This window comes from Mugil cephalus, chromosome 5 (assembly GCF_022458985.1).
Source record: "Mugil cephalus isolate CIBA_MC_2020 chromosome 5, CIBA_Mcephalus_1.1, whole genome shotgun sequence".
Taxonomy (NCBI): domain Eukaryota; kingdom Metazoa; phylum Chordata; class Actinopteri; order Mugiliformes; family Mugilidae; genus Mugil; species Mugil cephalus.
The window spans coordinates 1198696-1218952 of record NC_061774.1 but is presented as its reverse complement, the minus strand read 5'-3'; the positions used below and the strand labels follow the sequence as shown (position 1 = coordinate 1218952).

The following is a 20257-nucleotide window of genomic DNA, read 5'->3' as shown; positions in this document are numbered from 1 at the left end:
CCAAAGTGGCACTATTTGACGTGGTGGGTACATTAATCATTACATATAGAGAATCATGTGTCTCAGTCAGACTTCTGCCTGCGACCTTTGGCTTGAAGATTGTTCAATTACAAATGTGTTTAGTGAATTATTTGCTTTTTAACTTCACAATAATGCCACAAGAGACATGCCGTGTCTAATAGTGTATTAATAATGTAGAAACATTTTCCTGCTGCAGGCAGTGAGAGTCAGTCTTTCATGGCTCTTTTGTGGTCTTAAAGTATGTGTAAATGAAGTAAAGACATCGCTACAGTGGTTTAAAAGGTGGAACAGCCATCCTCCACCCCTAAAAATGAACCTTTTTTGTAATTCACTGCTTTACACGGAGAAACACGCTGAGGTTCACAAAGCTACACATGATATTGGAAAATTCCACCCAAATATGTGTCCTTTTATAGTTTTCTTTGTAATAGAAATCATTCTAAATTTCTACATTGTATTGTGGGTTTTTTTCAGTGTATATTTTAATGATATTGCCATGAAGATTTATAATACGTCTCAGTACTCACTGAAAAAGTGAACTAGATAATTTGTCAAATGACGACTCAGTACATTCAAAACATCATACAAAAGAATGAAAGAGAACAAAACAAAGGCCTTGCAAGAAAACAAGCTTGGTCTTATTAAATCCAAGTGACTTACTATTCCAAGTCTGAAAAGCTGGTTACCTTGTCTATATATTTAGGGTTGTCCCATCGAATGATAAAATGTTGTCCAATGAGTTTGAAGGCAAATGTGTTAATGTGAGAATGCAGAATGACCCTGTATGGGATTTGAGTTGCTTCTACTGGCTGTGAAATCTTGAAGACACTTCTGTGTGCCACTTTAGCTGGCAGTCATACATGCCTAAGTTAGAACTAAAGCACCATGTGTGTTAAAAAATAAATAAATTAAAAATTAAATTATATTTAATATAATTGTATAGAGGCCCACCAGCTATCTTTGAACCCCCTCTAGTGTACTAAGACATGTATTTTGATCTTCATTATTATCTCCTTCTCTTGTATGGATTATCATTTGCTCATCCTTGTTGACTGTACTGCAGCTTTAAAATAACTACTTACATTTGTTAAATCACAGCCAGTTAATATATATTAATATATGTTCTATAATTACTGCTGTATATGTCCAGTTTATATACATGCAACTGAAGCCTCCTCCCAGAAATGTGACAGATTTAAGTTTTCTAGCAGAGTAATTTAAGTATTTTGCAAATTACAAATATGAATGCTGAAGTTCACACACAAAATTAATTGTTTTCTGTTAAAAACTTTGGTCTTGTTGTACATTAATAATTGTAGTTACTGCAGCATTATTAAACATAAATGTAACAGTCTCGTTTAGGCTGACCGCTCTACGGTGGCTTGCAGCCTCTGTGAATTTGCAAGCTGTGTTTACATTTAACTAAAAACACCACATTGTGATACCAGTCTGGAAACATCCATTTTTGTTTCTTTTTTTCTGGAGAGTTAAGTGCTTTGTATGCCCACTGTCTACCCAAACCGCCACCACCTGTGAAGCTGTGATTCAACAAATGCATTTATCCATATGAGGTGATTGTGAAAACAGTGTGGTGATATACATCATTTCTAAATGAAAATAGTATCTTTGAAACATTGTCCTCTAACATATTATATTATAAAACTACTGCTACAAAAAAAAAGAAGAAAATAATGACAAAATACTAAAACCTATATACATCCATTCCCAAGCAAAGCATTGATTGTGTGCTGCATAATACTTCTTGTAAATAGAAAGGGGGATTAGGAGGAGGGGGTTGGGAGGAGGGACATCACCATTTAATAACTCCAGCCTACACGGACTGTCAGCGTTATGATCGCAGAATGCGCCAGGACCCCTTCACTAACGGATCCCTGTCGTGATGACTGTCTGGGGGCAGAGCTGCAGCCCGGTGATGCCTGACATTTCATCCTTCCAGTAGTTAATATCTCAGACCTGCGCGGTGTCAAAGCTGGAGCTTGGCACAAACAAACGTACTCTCACTGCAAGAGGCAGTCTCCCCTGCGCGTACTTCTCCTCGACACATTTCTCCGAGCTTTTTCCTTCCTTCCATCTGGGGACTGGAAACTTGAGGGACTTTACCGTCGCAAGCATAGAACAAAAGGCGGACGCACGGATAGTGTCAGCGCGGTAAATGTAGTGGCGGGCCGGGGAGTCTTTCTGCGGGGCGCACAGCGGTGCTGCTGGACCAGTCGAGGACGCACCAAGTCCCGTTCCACATCCCCGTTTTACCCCCCGCCGAGTGTCCCGAACACGGCAAACATGATTCTCTTCGGGATTTCGCTAGTTCTTGTCTTCTCAGGTAGGTTCACGTGTGTATTTTTGCAAATTAAAGAAAAGAAAGAGGGAAATAATTACTGAAATAGTTGAACAGAAGATCACAGTCTTTGTCTAGAAGATTTTTGTCTCGCAAGTTAGTTTCAGACGGGGATGGAGAGTGGAAAGCCCCGCTTAATCAGTAGCGTCGCTGTTTACATCAGCATAAAGAGATATTTCTGCCTCTTGTTTATTTTTCTACTTTGATTATTTTTAGGAGCAGCTTTTGTCTCATTTGGTCAATTTCACTGGTCTGGAGTCTCCGGGAAGGACTTTTTTTTTCGTTCTTTTTTTTTTTAATCTCCCGACTTTTCAGCAAAGCAAAAATATGTTCTCAGGATGTTGCTGACTTTATCCTCAATTATCATTTTATTTATTTATTTTGTCCTTAAAACTCATTAACGTGGTTCAGTGCCCCTAGCTCTGTGCTCCAAGCAAGACAACTAAGCTTAGGTTATTTTGCGTCTAAAAACGCCGCTAGGCTACGCTCTTCATCTCCAAGCCCTGAATTAAAACTTTACATGATGAATGAACCAGAAAGTAATGATATCACCTGACATGTATCAAGTCTCCAGGAAGACATGACAGCTGCATTTTTATCAGATCCCAGCAGTACAGCATGAACTATATCACACTAGTATGACGATACAGAAGCTCAGTGAACCTTCTGATTCATAATTATTTTGTATGTAGAACATTTACATTTTTAATTGTTAAACCACCTACTAGTTTTAGGAATACTATGATCAAATGTGAACCCTGGTGACTACATGAAACAGTCCATACAAACTGAAATATTTAAGGCTAGAAATGTACATTTAAGTGGCAGTATATTCATGATGATTATAAAATAGGAACATAGAGGAACAGCAGAATGTGGTTTAAGAGGAATGTAAATTAGTAACTTAAATGGGTGGAAATATAAAAAATTTGAGTTCTGTACTCCAAATCTGCAATTTTATCCCACAAGTTTGCTTTAATGATTAAGGTACATTAAGGTACATCCTCATGTGATCAAAGATTGCAGAATTAAATTATTGATTTATGTTCTAGCACACACTAAGTGAAAATACAGGAACTGAGCATTAACATCAACATATTATTTTGTTATTGTTCCTGAAGTTTTCTACACTTTTACTAATCTACAGCATTTTTTTTAATTTAGTTATGTCAATGCAATAGCGTGAAGATGAAGTAAATAAATAAGCTTTTGGGTTAATACGGAACCACTCCAGACTTCATTTAGGATCTAAAATGAACCTTGTGTAATATTAACTTTTTTGTATTTATTTTATTTTTTGTTTTCTTATTCAGTTCCATTTTTGATCCTGATATTTGTGAATATTTTTGATGTCACGAAGACACAGAATCTGTGTCCCATCAGGTTGTCTAAAAAATAATCTTGCAAATGACTGACTTCTGACACATACAGAGACACTTCCTGAACAGTTCAAAATCATAATCCTCAGATTATTTATTGATAACCAGTTTGCAGCATAATTAACTTGCTGCTGGATCTGAATGTGACATGAAGATGACCTTGTTGATATTTTTATTTTTTCCTTTTTCTGTGTGTGTGCTGACTCTCGGCATTATTATGCATGCTAAAAGCTAGTAAATGAATAGAAAACAAGAAGAAAAAATGTCCATACTGCTTATCTCACTGTGGTGTTTTTTGTTTTGTTTTTTCAAACCTTTCTTAAAGCAGTATATTGCATGTGCTAAAAATCAAATATCCTTTCTTGTCATTTACTATAATGGGGCTACACAAACCCTTGTAGGGTCAGCAGATTAGATAAGAGCAGTCATACCTTGGAAGGGAAATACTCAATATTTTTGTGTATGCGACAATAGAAGAGATTTGTATTCACAAAACAAAATTTGTGAGATTCAGAGGGTGCTCACTTAACACACTCATGTTGGACTGTCATAGCCAGATGGTTTTTACTTTAGGGTGAGACAGAAGCATGTGGAGCAAGCTGGGAAATCACCAAGTTGAGTAATAACAGTTACTAAACTGCATCTATAAATTAAGTTAAATCGATGAGGTCAATACGCTCAAGTCATCAAGAAATACTAATCTTCTTACACTGCATCACTTATTAATACACTATATATGTATACATATATATATATATATATATTTTTTTTCAGTTTTAAAAAATATGTTTGTGTACGGTAGTACTGTTGCGCGGATTCCATTTTTTTTGTTCGACAATCCCTCACCGCAAATCAGATAGACTCCCTTCTCCTTCATGATTGGATGAGGTAACAGTATTACACTAGAACTAGAGGTTGTGCTTAATTTCGACTGTACATGATTCCAGCCATTTGTTGATTTTTGTCTCTTTGTTTCAGTATAAATGCATATACATTCCAATGTATGTGTAGGACACTGAGGTGCCTTCTGCCCGTTGCCTGTTTTGTTAACTTACTTTTAGTATGTTAGGGTCGAATCACGATTTTTACAGTTTCCATTTTTAAAATGCCTGAGCTACTCCAGTCATTCCAGGTACCAACACTAATCAAATTCCCTGAAGTGGCTTATATGTGAGCATGGTCCGTCTGCAGCAGGACCCTGCTGTGTTCATTAGCTGTGTTAATGATTGTCCAGCTTGTAGTGATGTTGTAATGTTGAGTGGCAGGCTAATATATCTCCCTGTCTCTCCACCTTAGGTTCAGTCCCCCCCCCCCCCCCCCCCCCCCCCCCCCCCCCCTTCCCTCAAGGCTTTCAGGTCGTGTCTGATTTTTCTCTTTTTTCTATATCAATCTAAATTCCCCCTCGGATTCGGCTGCGCGTCAGAATAAATTGTTCAAGTCGTTCAATGAGGAAGTGCAGTCAACCGACGCCGGTGTGCAAACACATTTGGAGCGGCGATGGTTGACGTCTTATCGGTGCACAGACAGGTGTGCATGTTTGTGTGTATTTTTAGGGGTGTGGTGGGTCTGTGATAGAGCTCATTTTTACATAGACGCCACTAGTGGTTTTTGGAAGAACTATACTGATATTGATACTCTGGGAATGGGAGCTGTCAAAAGAAATCTGAAATATAGTATTTCTATCATTTTTGTGTTCCTTGTCTTAGTTCCATGTAAAAGCCCCTGAATAATTGCTTCTCTCTTAGCTATTTTCACTTTCATTTTTGACTTTTAGTAGACATTTGAGTGACATTAGACTGTGTTTTACCTGCTATTTTTGAGCAATATATTATTTTGACCTCTTAGCATGACTCCTTTGTGGTAATGAAAACTTCTTGACTTGATGCAGCTTTAAAACAACTTCTATTCCACACACAGACACATACAGTATGTATATTCTATTAAGTACTCTGTATTGTTTGTGGTTGCAACATTCCACCATTATTACATGTTTGACCATTGTGTACGCATATTTTCCAGCAAACACCAAATGTGTGTATATTCAGTGAGGTAATTAACCTATTATTGATTCATTAAATTGACATAAATGTTATGTGCTACTACTCTGATAACCAAACAGTAGTTTTATTTATCTATTTTTTTCATAAAAAATGAAAAAATGGCAATAACCAAAATAACAATTATCTATCTATCTATCTATCTATCTATCTATCTATCTATCTATCTATCTATCTATCTATCTATCTATCTATCTATCTATCTATCTACCTACCTACCTACCTAAAGTTTGGACAGACCTTCTCATTCAATTCAATGGGAAGGTGTGTCCAAACTTTTGACTGGCAGTGCATATACAGAGATAATTACTGCCTCAGACATTAAATAACAGTATTGTACAATTTTAGGTATGCTACTTTTTTCTTGTACATTTGTTCTGAAGAGGTAGTCCAAGCTAAATTTTCAAGTTTGGTTTTAGAGTTCTTTTGATGTTTCTTGAATTATTGAATTTTCACTGCTCTGTCACATTTTAATTAAAAATGTCAGTGCAGGTCAGAATGTAGAAGAGGGTAGCTCTTTGACTTCATATACCATTAAGGGTCACAGCATGTATGCACTTTAGATATTAGTTCATAAACTCACACAGAGCTGCACCTTACACATTTACTGACAGCATCCATGACCAGTAACCTATCCTTTATGTCAATAATTAATGGAAGTCCCCTTTAAATAAAAGGAAAATGTTGACAAACTAATGTACTGATACATATAATTCAATTCAATTAAATTTTATTTATATAGCACCAATAACAATACAAATTGTCTCAAGACGCTTTACAAAAAACAGCCTGCAACCTCCAGAGCAAGCCTGAGGGCGACGGTGGCAAGGAAAAACTCCCTTTAACAGGAAGAAACCTTGAGCAGAACCCAGCTCATATGGAGGGACCCATCTGCCGAAGGCCAGCCGGATAGAAACAGAGAAGATAGAGAGAAAGGAAGAGCAGGAGAAACAGATAAACAAACTTATGTCATAGATACATACATCAAGCTGAAGGAAACAAGTAGAATCTAATAATACAACACATAGCCGATGATCTTATGTGACAGTTTGTGAGTATAACAGGAATCATGGGCAGGTTGGTGAATTGTTCATCTAGGTAGGAGTGGACAACTGGAGGAGGCCATGATGACTGGGGCACATGTAGTTTATGGAGCTCCACAGGTCTGATCCACAGCACTCCAGACCATGAAGACTGGGTTGGTTGATGAGGCCATGACAGCAGATGCAGCTTAGAACTCCTCAGATAGATGGATGTGACATAATGGTCTAACATTAGACATTACCTCATCTAAACAGAGTACCGTCACTTAGAGTACAGAAAACATGCACACACACACACACACACACACACACACACACACACACACACACACACACACACACACACACACACACACACACACACACACATGCTTGTATGACCATCTTTGTGAGGACCTAACCCCAACCATCTCAACTAAATGCATAACACTAACCGTAACCATAACCTTTACCCTAAACTGAGTTTTAACCTTCAAAACTGCCAAAAAGTGAGGCCAAAAAAAGTGAGCACCGGCCAAAATGTCCACACAAATGTCCTCAATCTGATGGTGTGAAACTTAAACTGGTAATCAGAAAGATAGCTGTACAAGTACACACACACAGACACACTGTTGTGCCAGGTGTTTTCCAGTGTAGACTATAGACTCAACATCTCACTTTGCCAATACACTACTGATGATTCCAAATCACTGCAGTGTTGTGTGCACTGAGCATCAGGAGTTCTTCCAGTAGGTAGACAGCAAGAGAGAGAATGTCTTATCTTTATTGATCTCCAGTGACAGACGATGACGTCTATGAAGAGCAATGAGGCCAGAGAAATGAGCATCATAAACCTGCTTTGATGATAAGTGTAAAAAAGCTGTGGCTGGAGTAGGAAGGAGAGGTGATCGTCCTAGGTCTGAAGAGAGAGTATAAGGTAGAGGGGAAAGAAAAAGAGGATTAGAAGTGTATGAGGTGAATGAACCTGGTGAAAGAAGTGAGGGAGTCTATCTTCTTTCCTCTGTTGCATTTAATGAAAAATGAGCAACTTACCCGGCCTCCAACCACCTGGTTTCATCTGATCTGGGCGAGAAGGTGCGTGTGTGTGTGTGTGCGTGCATGCCTGCGTGCATGCGTGTGTGCGTGTGTGTGTGAAATGTGCATGCATGAATGTGTGTGTGTGTATGTTCTTTTCAAAGGGAATGGTGTATGCAAGGGAGTAGTTTGGAAGTCTTCTGTGTGTTTTGTTGATAACTGGGATTTGGAACTCAAACACAGGGGCAGCAGATGGTGCATTGGCCTCTGCTTACTTGGCTCTGTGTGTGTGTGTGTCAAGTGTGCGAACAGCGGTGGATTGAGTGCTGTATTTGTATGTACACTTATGTGTACCAAAATTCAGTGTCAGACAAGCGTCAGTGCTCCCTGAAGGTACTACTGTTCTCTGTGGTTAGAGCCTGGGATCAGCCATGGCCTGACCTCAGGCCCATCTGCTATCATGATGACAGATGAGTTAGAGACTAGCTTCAGATCTGTCGCTGGACCTACAATCCCCAGTTAGTCTTTATGACAGAAAGATCTCTGCCAGCCATTTAGTTTGGTTTTTCAAATTCTGTGATGGGACTACGACAGAACACTATGACAGAAGGGTCTTGTAGGAAATAAATTATTAAACATTTAAGTGTAATAACTGCACTTGTCGAAAGGGGGCACCACTCACAGATTTAAAGTACATTGTAAGAATTAACCAATTAATATTGGATCAGTATTAATTATTAGCAAATTATCAATCTCATCATATCTGACGTGTCGGCTCTCAGTACAGTGATGTGACCTGCTCACAAGGACCTTTCTGAAAACAACTTAAGTGAAATATATGGTTTATTTACAAAAATGGTGAATAATGAATAATAAACAATATGATGAATAATATAACAGTTATAGAATAATAGAAAATGATGATAATAACGGGATGAATGAGTTCAACAAAAGTGAGAAGTGTGAAGGGAATTGAGGACACAATGGAACTTAATTTCTTAAGTTAAAGATCAACTCTGCTCAAAGATGAAGGTGAGAGTCTACTTATGCCAACTCCTTGGATGATGCTTCGAACCACTGGACCACCGGACTGAACGCTGTCCTGGTGAGCTCGATCTTCCACAGTGGTATTGTTGGGGGAAGCCAGCGGTACCAAAGGTTTTCAGAGCTGCTTGATGTGACAGTCACCCTGGTCCTGACTTTGGCATCGCTTACAGCGGAATGTGTTAAGCAGACAAAGTGGCACTTATGAAGTTGTCATGTGGCAGAGTCTCGTACATGTGGTAAAAAGTCAATAAGGAAATTGGAAAATGCTTCCGATGGCTGGTCGAAAATATCTACAAAAAAATTATTAATACATGACAGTCTTGACAGTTAAAATAAAATTCAGCTTGTACTTTGAAAAAGTTGTGTGTTAAATGTGGCAAGAAAAATGCAAGAATAAAACTTAAATGCCGAAATAAAACTTAAAAATAAAAAGTATCACTAAGACAAACTAAAAAGCAATGAAGACAAAGACACGACTGAGACTAGACAAAAATCTCTCAGACGGAGAAAGAACAACTTAAAAGAGAACTGAGCCTAGATGGGCCAGTCGCTGGTTTTATCACCCCATTTCTGTAGGTTGTGTCCCTTTGTTACGAAACTGGTCTTCACGCCTTACGATGATTTACATTCATTAATTTCTACGACTTTCCTCACTATGCTAATTCATACAATTAAATAATAATGGTAAGCAATGCTAACTAATATCAAGAAGAAGGAAAAGTAGATTATTTTTGGGCTATGCTAACCAGTCTTGCTTTGTTGAATATAAATGTATTAAAACACTATAACAGTATTATATTTCAAATTACATTCCGAAGATATTTCTTCAACTAGCCTCTGGATGGCAGTTTGGCTCCATGGTAGAAACCTATGATTAAAATACTCAAAGGCTAACTTCTACATTATATGACCTAGAAAGACGATCAAAGCAGGATTTTTTGAGGATTACATATTACACATATATAAAGTGGTAACAATGGAATCAATGTTCATTACACCACAAAAGTAAAGAACAAAAACAATCTTTCTTTGGCAGCTATGGCTTTATTTCTGAGAATTTGGAATGAACATACGAGCAATGCAAAATATGAGCAATGGATGAGGAACATGGGCTCAGCTTGACCTTATTTGCCAGACTAAAGTGTCACTGAATGTACACATGGCGAAAAAAGCTGCTGACGTTACAGAAGCCACAGAAGCGTGCTGTATGTTTAAACACATGGGAAACAGCAACAGGTCTAAAATGTTAGATTTTCCTCCATGTTTCAGTCACTTGGACATGGGTCAATATGACAACGTATTATACTTACCTGGCCAAAAATCCCTGCATGTTCTACACATCAGCAGCTAATGAATTGATGTTAGCTCAACCAAGCTAACTTAAGCCTGATGTTAGCAGCCCATTTGCACCAGGAGTTATGTGGAAAACTGTCAGCTTAAAATATATCACAAGTTGATTGCCAAGTATGTCGTATGACATCAATGAATTAAACTGAATTCTGTGTGTGTGACTAACTGGCTGCGGGTGTATTGTGCAGAATGTGCGCTGCATGGTGGTGGGTGTGACCAAACAAAGACAGGATGCAGGTAGGTAGACAGGTAGAAATGCCATGCATTTTGAAAGTCTGACGTACCACCCACCAACATTTACGTCAAGTTTCGTCCTGGCAACAAAAAGTCACATGTCTTGTCATGTTTTAGTCATCAAATAGTCATGTTTAGCTCATCGTCGTCTCGTTATCATCATGAAAAAGGATTGTCAACAAAATAATGAATGTGAACAGAACAATAATGTCTCACTTCAAGTCTGACACTGTAACAACCAAAACATTTATCCCGTAGGCCTCAAGTGACTCATGCTTTTCTTGACTTGTTCTTGTCAAACCCTCAACCCTCAACAATACTACTATTCCAAAACAAAAAGACTGCAAGCAATGGGTTCTTCAGTACACAGCAACACAGCAGGACATCTTTTCGCAGAATTTAAAGAAGAATAGGACCCATTCATCACTGTCTGGGACCTTTACAACCATTTAGCCTTTATCCATTTGTTGCTCTTTGATCATAATTACACTAATTACAGCTCCACGTTTACCTATTTTCTTCATAATCAAGGAAGTGAAGGAAAATAATTTCTGAATGTGAAATGGGATTAGAAGTGTGCGAGTGACACACTGACTTTGGTACAAATTATTCTGGTTAATTTAGAACAGGGAGAGTGCTGTGTTGCAGTTATAAATTGCCAAAGCAGGGAATCAAAGCTCAGCTCATGTTGCTGATTTTCAGCAAACTGCTCCACATGCTGTTGCTCCTACAATTTTTATTATGAGATTGGTTGACACACACTGGCGCTGGAAAACTAATTTTACCAATATGATGAGTTTCTTTTACTGCGAAAAGGTCAGTCAGACTCCAATTATTGGCTCTCTGCTAAAACACTTTCTAAGGAAGAACAGAGTGGTAAGCCAAAGACCACTTAGTGAGTCCAACTTTGTCAGTGTTTCAGATAATCAGGTTTAAATGATAGAAAGCTGAAGCGATTTATTTACAAATTAATTCCTGACCTTGTGAATAATGCTTTGTCGCTTTCGTATGGTCCACTAAAGTTGGTAAGGGAACCTTAAATTAAGCATGACTACTTACCCCTACCTATTCAGTCTCCTCATTGTATGTACTCTGCTTTGCAACTTTCAACAAATTGTCTATTTTAAATAACAGAGTTTGGTTTTGTTTCAGAGACCTCAAGGGTCAAGGTTATCTTATAACCTAATGCACTAAACCTAATCTGAATGTACAAAAAATTTAATTGAAGTTGCATTTATTTAATAGGCAGCTTCAGAGTCAGTGGGAAAAAGGAGTTTAATGAATTCCATTGATTCTGGAGCTGATTTGCAAACCCATTATGCCACTGGGATGAACACAGTTATGCAAGCAAACCAAAGACTTGTGGTGTTTTAGTAAGCATTTAGTAAGGCTGCTTTGGCACATGCCTCCCCTATGGAAGTATGAATTTCTAAATAAATTCAGTTTACAAACAAATTCAACATTTCAAAAAAACAACCTCAAAAATTCAACATCTCAAAAAATTCAACATCTTAAAAATGCAACCTCCAACATTCAACCTCAAAAATACAACTTCAAATATTCAGCATTAAAAATACAACCTCAAATATTCAGCCTCAAAAAGAGCCAGGCTCAACTTCCGGGTGAAGCAGTGAATCCCTGTCTGCATTCCGAGTAAGACAGCTACTTTACTTCTGCATAAGTCATTGGCCTTATTACAGGACTCTCCATGGCATTTTTCACTCTGTCTCTCCAATATTTGCATTGGATGACCATCAACGACATTAGTCACATTCTTCTGTCATCCTGTCATACCTGTATAATAAACTGCATGTGTATAACTACACCCATAATTACAACAGTAAGATACAGCAGTGTACAGTTGGCCTAGCATGTTAGCACATTTGTATAATAGCCAAACATTGTCATTTAATGTTTTGCTTTACCAATGCCCCATATACGTTTAGGTCTGTCAAGGTTTCTACCAGGTTCTGCCAGGCCAGTTCAGTCAAAGAGCTGATGAGCAGGTTTGTTGCTTGTAGCTGTTTGTCACCTGCCTGCCATCACTAACTTACAGTGACCACGATATGTTAACGCTGTCACAGTTTAGCTTGCTAGTTACTAATGCAGTTTTCGTGAACATCACCTCATTAAACATTCGGTGTACATGTTGAATTTGTTTGTAAACTGAATTTATTTTGAAATTCATACTCAAACTCTGATAGCACAGAAAAACTTGCATACTCTCCTTTACTGTTGGCGCTGATGGTCTTCCTTAAACAGTCTATCAGACAGGGCACTGGCACAACTGTGACGGAGTTGGGCACAGGGCAAGCAGATTCATCGCATCCCCGTATTCAAATTTGGACTCTTGCAACTCTAAATCCAATGTGGAGACAAATACAGAGTTGGTATTCTTTAATATAACCTCTACAACCTTGACTTGATTTCTACTTTAAAAGCACAGAAATTACATACCATGTTGCCATCTGCAAGTTGTATATTATGAATGAGAAGTGAAGCTCCGTCTTACAGAGGATCCTTTCATCCTTTCTGTTGTTTTTCTCCAATTGGGAAAGCCCTTTCCTTCCCTTGACTTGCTTTTGACACCAACTTGCTCTGGACAGCTGACACAACACACAATGCTGACAGTGTCTGCAATGTATTCAAGCCACTGCCACTCTTTGAACCAGGTGGCCCTACAGCAGAGTGCAGCTCTCCTTGTTGAATTTTCAAACACAATATGCATAATTCTCTTGAAGTCTGAGAGATACTGTCCATGTATGAAGGAAGGAAGGCTAGTCGAGAGTGGGGCTAGTCTCTGCTTCACATGTTGCTGTTTCCCCCCAGATATGGGACCAATGGGTGTCAAATCAGCTGTTATTTCTGATTCTGTCTCTTTCTCAGGCCTTGATCGGACCTAGTATTAACATGTGCCCTGGCATCCAATAACCACCAATGACTAGCTTCTGACTAGTGTGTGAGTTCACACTTAATGAAAATGCGACTCCACATGTGACCCAAGTAGTGAGGCCCGTAATCTGTTGCTTTAGCGACTTAGTTACTAAGTAACAAGTTGCTCTAATCCGACCACTTTTTTTCAGTAACAAGTAATCTAATGTTATTATCTAAATCAATATTCACATTAAACTAATAAACTAACAAAGTAACTTGTAGTCTAACTTAGTTACTTTACTGATTTCTTGGTTTTAAAAGTAACTGAGCTGCTTTTTAAAGGAGTAATCAGATATCCTTAATTGGATTACTTTTTCAAGGTAATTGTGTCAACACTGGACCCAAGAGACCCCTTAAGATCAGATGACAGTTGTTTATGCAAGTAACAGGTGGTCTATATGATTTACAGTGCTGTAGAATATTGTGTAAACTTTAATGTATTACTATCTGTTGCTGATTCTAAACTATCAACAGTACTGTCTATTCTGTATGCATGTTACATTTCGAGTTGTGTCATTTCCATCACTCACTGAAAGCACAAACATTAAGATATTGTTTAATTGTGTTGTGGTGTATTCACACTAGCAATGAGAAGATGACAAGCTAAAGTACATTCTTAGTGGGAGTCACAATGTGATGTCTGACATGTAAACCACTCACATGCGTTTGCTTCACCCGTTGCCATGTTATGTACGTATGCACAGTCAATGCCTGTTTTAACCCTGTCACTGATAATGTTACTGAGCTTTGGCAAACACTCCAATGGCAACAATGTCGCTGGCAGCAATGACAAAGTTGTTGCTCACAGTGTGAAAGCACCATCACACTGTAAGTGTTTTTATAGAGTTTTTACAGTGTACCCTACTTTCTGTGAAGATTTAACTTTATGTGAAAATTACTTTGGTTCTAAAATTGGTATTATGAGGTCATCAACTTAAAGGGCTGTTTCTGTGCCAATATGTCAATCACAATCAACTACTAAAAGGCACACCATGCAAAAAAAAACCAATTTTAGATGACAACCTATAACCTTTACCGACTATGGCATGTGACACTTGGTTGACGTACAATACAATAATAGACTAAAGCAGTTAGCCTTCCAATTTATATTGACTAAAGAAGAGTTGTTTTTTAATGCAGGTAGATCATTGTAACTTGTTCATTGTAAAAGTAGTCCACAAGCCAAAAATGTGTATCGTTTGCTGAGAAACATGAGTCACAGTTGCTGGATTGACCAGATTTTAAACAAATGAGCTAAGTGACAACGAGGTCTTTCTAGAAGCAACCCATCAGACTCTTCTGTATTTCTTCTGTATATACAGCTCCTAGCACTGGTGGCAAGTGCTTCTGGCCACCTGCAGACACAGTTTGGCAACAAAAGTTAAATCTTCCCTTCTGCTGTCTCTTGATGACATAGATTTTTTTGGATATTCTTCCAAACCTGAAATACGTACATTGATTACTAACGCACTACTAATTAGATTACTAACACACTACTAATTACCGACATGTAATGACTCTTTTCTGAGTGAACATTTTGAGAGTAAAAAAAATCACTTCTACTCTTGGCCCTATCTATAGCCCTTTAATCTGGCATTGTTCATACTGTAGCTTGGAGTTCCTGAGGTGAACTGGGCGCTCACATTGGCTCTGTGGGTGATAGTTACGTTTTTGTATACTTTTGTAAGGACAAACAAGTGAGCATCATGGAGTGGCAGGAGGGACAGCAAAAGAGGAGCAACATGTAGTTAACCCTTAGTAATATGGCTTAAGTCTCATTAACCTGAGAAGGTACAGGGTATTGGAGTGGACTGGAGTGTAAGGCAGCAGTAACAGCTCCAAAACAGTAAGGGCAAAATTATCAAGAAACCTGACATTCTGTTTAAGAAACAATACAAATTTTCCTAGCCACACTGTGCTGCATTTGTGCTGACAAGACACACATAATAACTTAATGTAAGTGGAACTACTGCTGCACTACAACAACACTACAACATATAGTACAAAAAAGATTTTTTTAATCAGAAGATATACAGAATCTATAAATTGGATATAAATATTTGATATCTACAGCCACAAGCTGTAGGTACAAACACTGCCTATACAGTATTCATTCATTTACTAAGTTAACTAAAGTGCACATCACTATTGTTGTTTAGACAGAATGTCCATAATTCTACTAGAATGGGTAGTGATGATAGTGCTAAAGAGTTCAAACTGCCAAAGATGCATGTAGTACAAAATATCAAATATATTTATAAAAACTGCACAAATAGTTGTGCGACATTTGTCGTGCAAGAATCTCGGTTGAAAGTGAAGTATTATGGAGTTGTATGGGAGTGTGTTGTGCATGCGTGTTGATGTTGAGGGGTTAATGATTCTGGTAGCACTTTCTATGAAGGTTGTATTTATAATGTCTTATGAATGCACTCATAATGTTTTATAAGGTGTCTATAAAGCATTATAATGGTCATTATTACCATCTATATATATTCACAAGTCGTCATAACCAGCTTTATGATGCATTATGACAACTGGTTATGAATGATTATAATTTTAATCTGAATAGTGCATTATAAATATGTCAATATCTGCCTAGTCACTTGTTCATTTTATGATGCATCATAACTACTTTGCTTTGCTAAGTGTGCATAGTGATGCATAATGAGTTTTGACTTCTACTATAGTGCTTTATATCTGTAGTTATAAGTATATGTAATAAAGTTATAATAATGTATACATCTCCCTACAGCACACAGTTATAAACAGCTATGCAATATCATAAGTGCTATTTGTCAGCGCTAAGTAAAGTGACAAGAATATGACACTATTATTAACAGATATAAGTTACTATGAGTAATTAAAAGGTGCAATGTACTAAGTCCTGAGTCTGGAATCTTTACCCCATATGCACAATGTTAATATCATAGGTGTTATTTGTCAGCTTTAGGTAAGTTAGTGCAAATGAGGTGTTGTGGATATAAGACTATTATAAACAAATATGAGGCACAATGAAATGAGAGCCTGGACAGTAAAGACAAAAGGAATGCATTTAGTTCACTTTATTTTCATTTAAACCAACACACATAATCAGAATGATTATCAATGTTCTGAGCACATTACACAAACACATGAAACACGTGAAACAGGCCACAAAAGTGGCACGGCGTGCTCCTAGAGATGTGGCTCTTAAAAGTGCCTTTGGGTTGGTGAGATGATTCAGGGTCAGAGGTCAGGAGATGGTTCGACAACAACTACAAGAAGAACAGAGGCAAATCTTTAGTGCTCTAGCTGGGTTTGTTTTTTTTTTTATGCAGAAGGGTTTGATTGAAAACACATAAGCAGATCACGTGTTTTTGTTTAAAGCAGCCTAATGAGACATTATGTTACCGCATATCATGCAGGCAGCGCAGATTACCCGTAGGTGGCTTAAGATAGCTAGACGAAAGTTACCAGACACGGCTAGTTTTAATTCACAAATAAGATCGTTTTCATATTCTTGCGTTTAATGATTGAAACCATTCGAAATCATTGCTTTAATATGTAAACGATGTGCTTCATGTAAGCAAAGTAAAGTATTAGCTCACAAAACAATAGCAGGACAGAGAGACAACCTACCTGTCCCGGAGAAAGGAAAGAAAAGCCGCTTTATGATTAGTACATATAGTCAATGCTTTACGACAGTGGGTGGAGCTGGGGACGGAGGTGGGTGGGGTCAGAGGTCAGGTTTCATGAACTAAGGAATGACATTTATACAATAATAATAATATAAATAAAAACGATATTAAAATAATATCTTACGGCATTCAATAAAGGCGGACATTTCTAGCGATCCTGTATAAGAGACCGATATAACAAATAACCATTAATTTTTTTTCGAATCTCAAAGTGCCGAATCCTGCAGCAAAATTGACGTTACATTGAAAACCGAAATAAGACCATTATAAATCTAGTCTAAATGAAATAAAATCAAACCTCTTCATTGCGCAGTGTCACATAGACAGTCGTCCTCATAGCACGAAATAACTTCCAATTGAAATACATCAGTTTGAAATTCGTTTCAAATGAAAATTTGAGAAAAATCGGCAGGCACCAAACAATAGATTAATTTTCGTGACAGTTTCACATCCACCGTGACACCGCTTCTTTATACAGGATCGCTAGAAATGTCCGCATTTATTGAATGCCGTCAGATGTTATTTTAATATCGTTTATATTTATATTATTATTATTGTAGAAATGTCATTCTTTAGTCCATGACCCCTGACCTCTGACCCCACCCACCTCCCTCCTCAGCTCCTCCCACTGTCGTAAAGCATTGACTGCGGGTTTTCCGCTCTTTCTTCGCTGAGTCCTCTCCAGGACAGGTAGGCCACTTTTGTGGCCTGTTTCACGTGTTTCATGTGTTTGTGTAATGTGCTCAGAACATTGATAATCATTCTGATTATGTGTGTTGGTTTAAATGAAAATAAAGTGAACTAAATGCATTCCTTTTGTCTTTACTGTCCAGGCTCTCATTTCATTGTGCCTCATATTTGTTTATAATAGTCTTATATCCACAACACCTCATTTGCACTAATTTACCTAAAGCTGACAAATAACACCTATGACATTAACATGTGCATATGGGGTAAAGATGCCAGACTCAGGACTTAGTTCATTGCACCTTTTAATTACTCATAGTAACTTATATCTGTTAATAATAGTGTCACATTCTTGTCACTTTACTTAGCGCTGACAAATAGCACTTATGATATTGCATAGCTGTTTATAACAGTGTGCTGTAGGGAGATATATACATTATTATAACTTTATTACATATACTTATAACTACAGATATAAAGCACTATAGGCGAAGTCAAAACTCTATGCATCACTATGCACATTTAGCAAAGCAAAGTAGTTATGATGCATCATAAAATGAACAAGGGACTAGGCAGATATTGACATATTTATAATGCACTATTCAGATTAAAATAGTAATCATTCATAACCAGTTGTCATAATGCATCATGAAGTTGGTTATGACGACTTGTGAATATGTATAGATGGTAATAATGACCATTATAATGCTTTATAGACACCTTATAAAATATTATGAGTGCATTCATAGGGCATTATAAATACAACCTTCATAGAAAGTGTTACCATGATTCTTCTGAGCAGGTGGAATGGAAAGAGTATTTAGATGGCCTTGCGTTGAAGGAAGCTAAGTCTGAGTGTTCTAGCCCAAATCCTCCAAAACCGTTGTCGTGAGGGGGAGGGAGAGGTTGCCTATAGGATGCTGGAAGCTTGCCTGACGACACCTCAACCTGTTGATGACCTGAAGGATTTGATCATCTCTGCTGTTTACACCACTCTCAGGGTGTTTCTATTGGAAAATGTGCAGTTTCCAATCCAGACAGTGAAGCTGCTCGACAGGATGCTCTTGATGGTGCCTCTGTAGAAGGTTGTCATGATGGGAGGCTACCTTATTTGCTATTAGCATAACACAACAGATTCTCTTTAGTGGAGCAGGTACTACGATTCCTATGTTATCCTTACAAGTTATTTCGCAAGAGAATGCAACTCAATGAGCAGTCAGAGGCTATGACTCTATGACAACTGCTCCCTTGTTTAAGAATAAACTTGTTCTTGATCTTGGTTAAACTATTACAATCGATGAAAACGTTTATGGCTTTACTTACAGCTTTAGGTTTCTGCATTGGGTACAGGCTGTCGAATTTCCACACGTTGTTCACCAAATCTACATATATATATATGATGTAAAATTAATTTAAATGTAAATTATAACCTGAAAACATTCACATGAAGCTCAGAAGTTAAAGACCGAAGCAAACTCCCTTTGTACATAATGGCCAGAGCTAGAACCTGTATTTGGTCATGTACTACATCTATTGCAGTAAGAGAATAAGTATGATTCAGATCAAGATAGAATTTCTAATTTTGGACATCTTTTAAGCAACACAATCAGCACAGACATTTGTATACTGTAAATGTTGTCATCTAAAATCTCTTGCACTTTCCTCAGTTTATTTTAACATGAGGCAGAGAAAAGGGCAGCAGACAGCCTCTGTTTTTGATGTGGTATTAGGCTGTCTGCAGCTTTGACACAGAGCCATAGTGGTTTGCTTTTACTGGATTCACTTGTCTGTATAGTGGAGTAAAGCTGTTTTGATTATTGGCGTGGTAACAAAAATATAAAAGGATAATCCGTTTTCTGTGACCAGTTTCTGTATCTAGTTTGAGTCTTGTCACTTATGAGCTTCAAATGAACGCTTTTATATTTCGTTTTATTTTTTTGCAGAGGACTTAAAAAGAGAAATTGTTTTTGTTGCTTTGGCACAGAGGGCGTTATGATAAGCTAAGCTAATGACTGGCTGTAGGTTTTCTCAACATTTATTGTACACATATTGATCTTGCTATCCAAGTCTGGTTTGTACACTCCTCTGATGAACAGTCTATCCAGTCTATAATATTTGCTACTAGCATTAAAACACCAGATTATCTTTAACCTGATTGCACAAAGGGTAATGAATGTAGTGACCAAGCAACAACTACCAGCGTGGGGTGGGGGTGCCCAGTCTGGTCTTAAATGCTGGAGATGTTTGTCTCAGTGAGGGACAGGAGGACACTGGATAAACTGCTCTCCATTATGAACAATCCATCCCATCCACTTCACCAAACATTAGAGGGGCAGATGAGCTCATTCTCCAGCAGACTGATTCAGCTCCTCTGGTGAACTCTACAGAACTTCTTTTATTCTCTACTCCATCCAGCATAATCGCTCATCTTTTTGTAACAATTAAGCTACTATGATCA

General features: G+C 37.8%; 1 protein-coding gene across 1 annotated transcript in view; it reads left to right on the top strand.

Annotated features, from left to right (window-relative positions):
* The first annotated feature begins 1864 nt into the window (after positions 1 to 1864).
* LOC125008416 (GDNF family receptor alpha-4-like) overlaps positions 1865 to 20257 on the top strand; it is a 62450-nt gene continuing 44057 nt past the window's right edge. Inside the window, exon 1 of the mRNA XM_047585640.1 lies at positions 1865 to 2362. Coding sequence (XP_047441596.1) covers positions 2323 to 2362 — 40 coding nt within the window. The 5' untranslated portion in view covers positions 1865 to 2322. The remainder of the gene's footprint in view (positions 2363 to 20257) is intronic.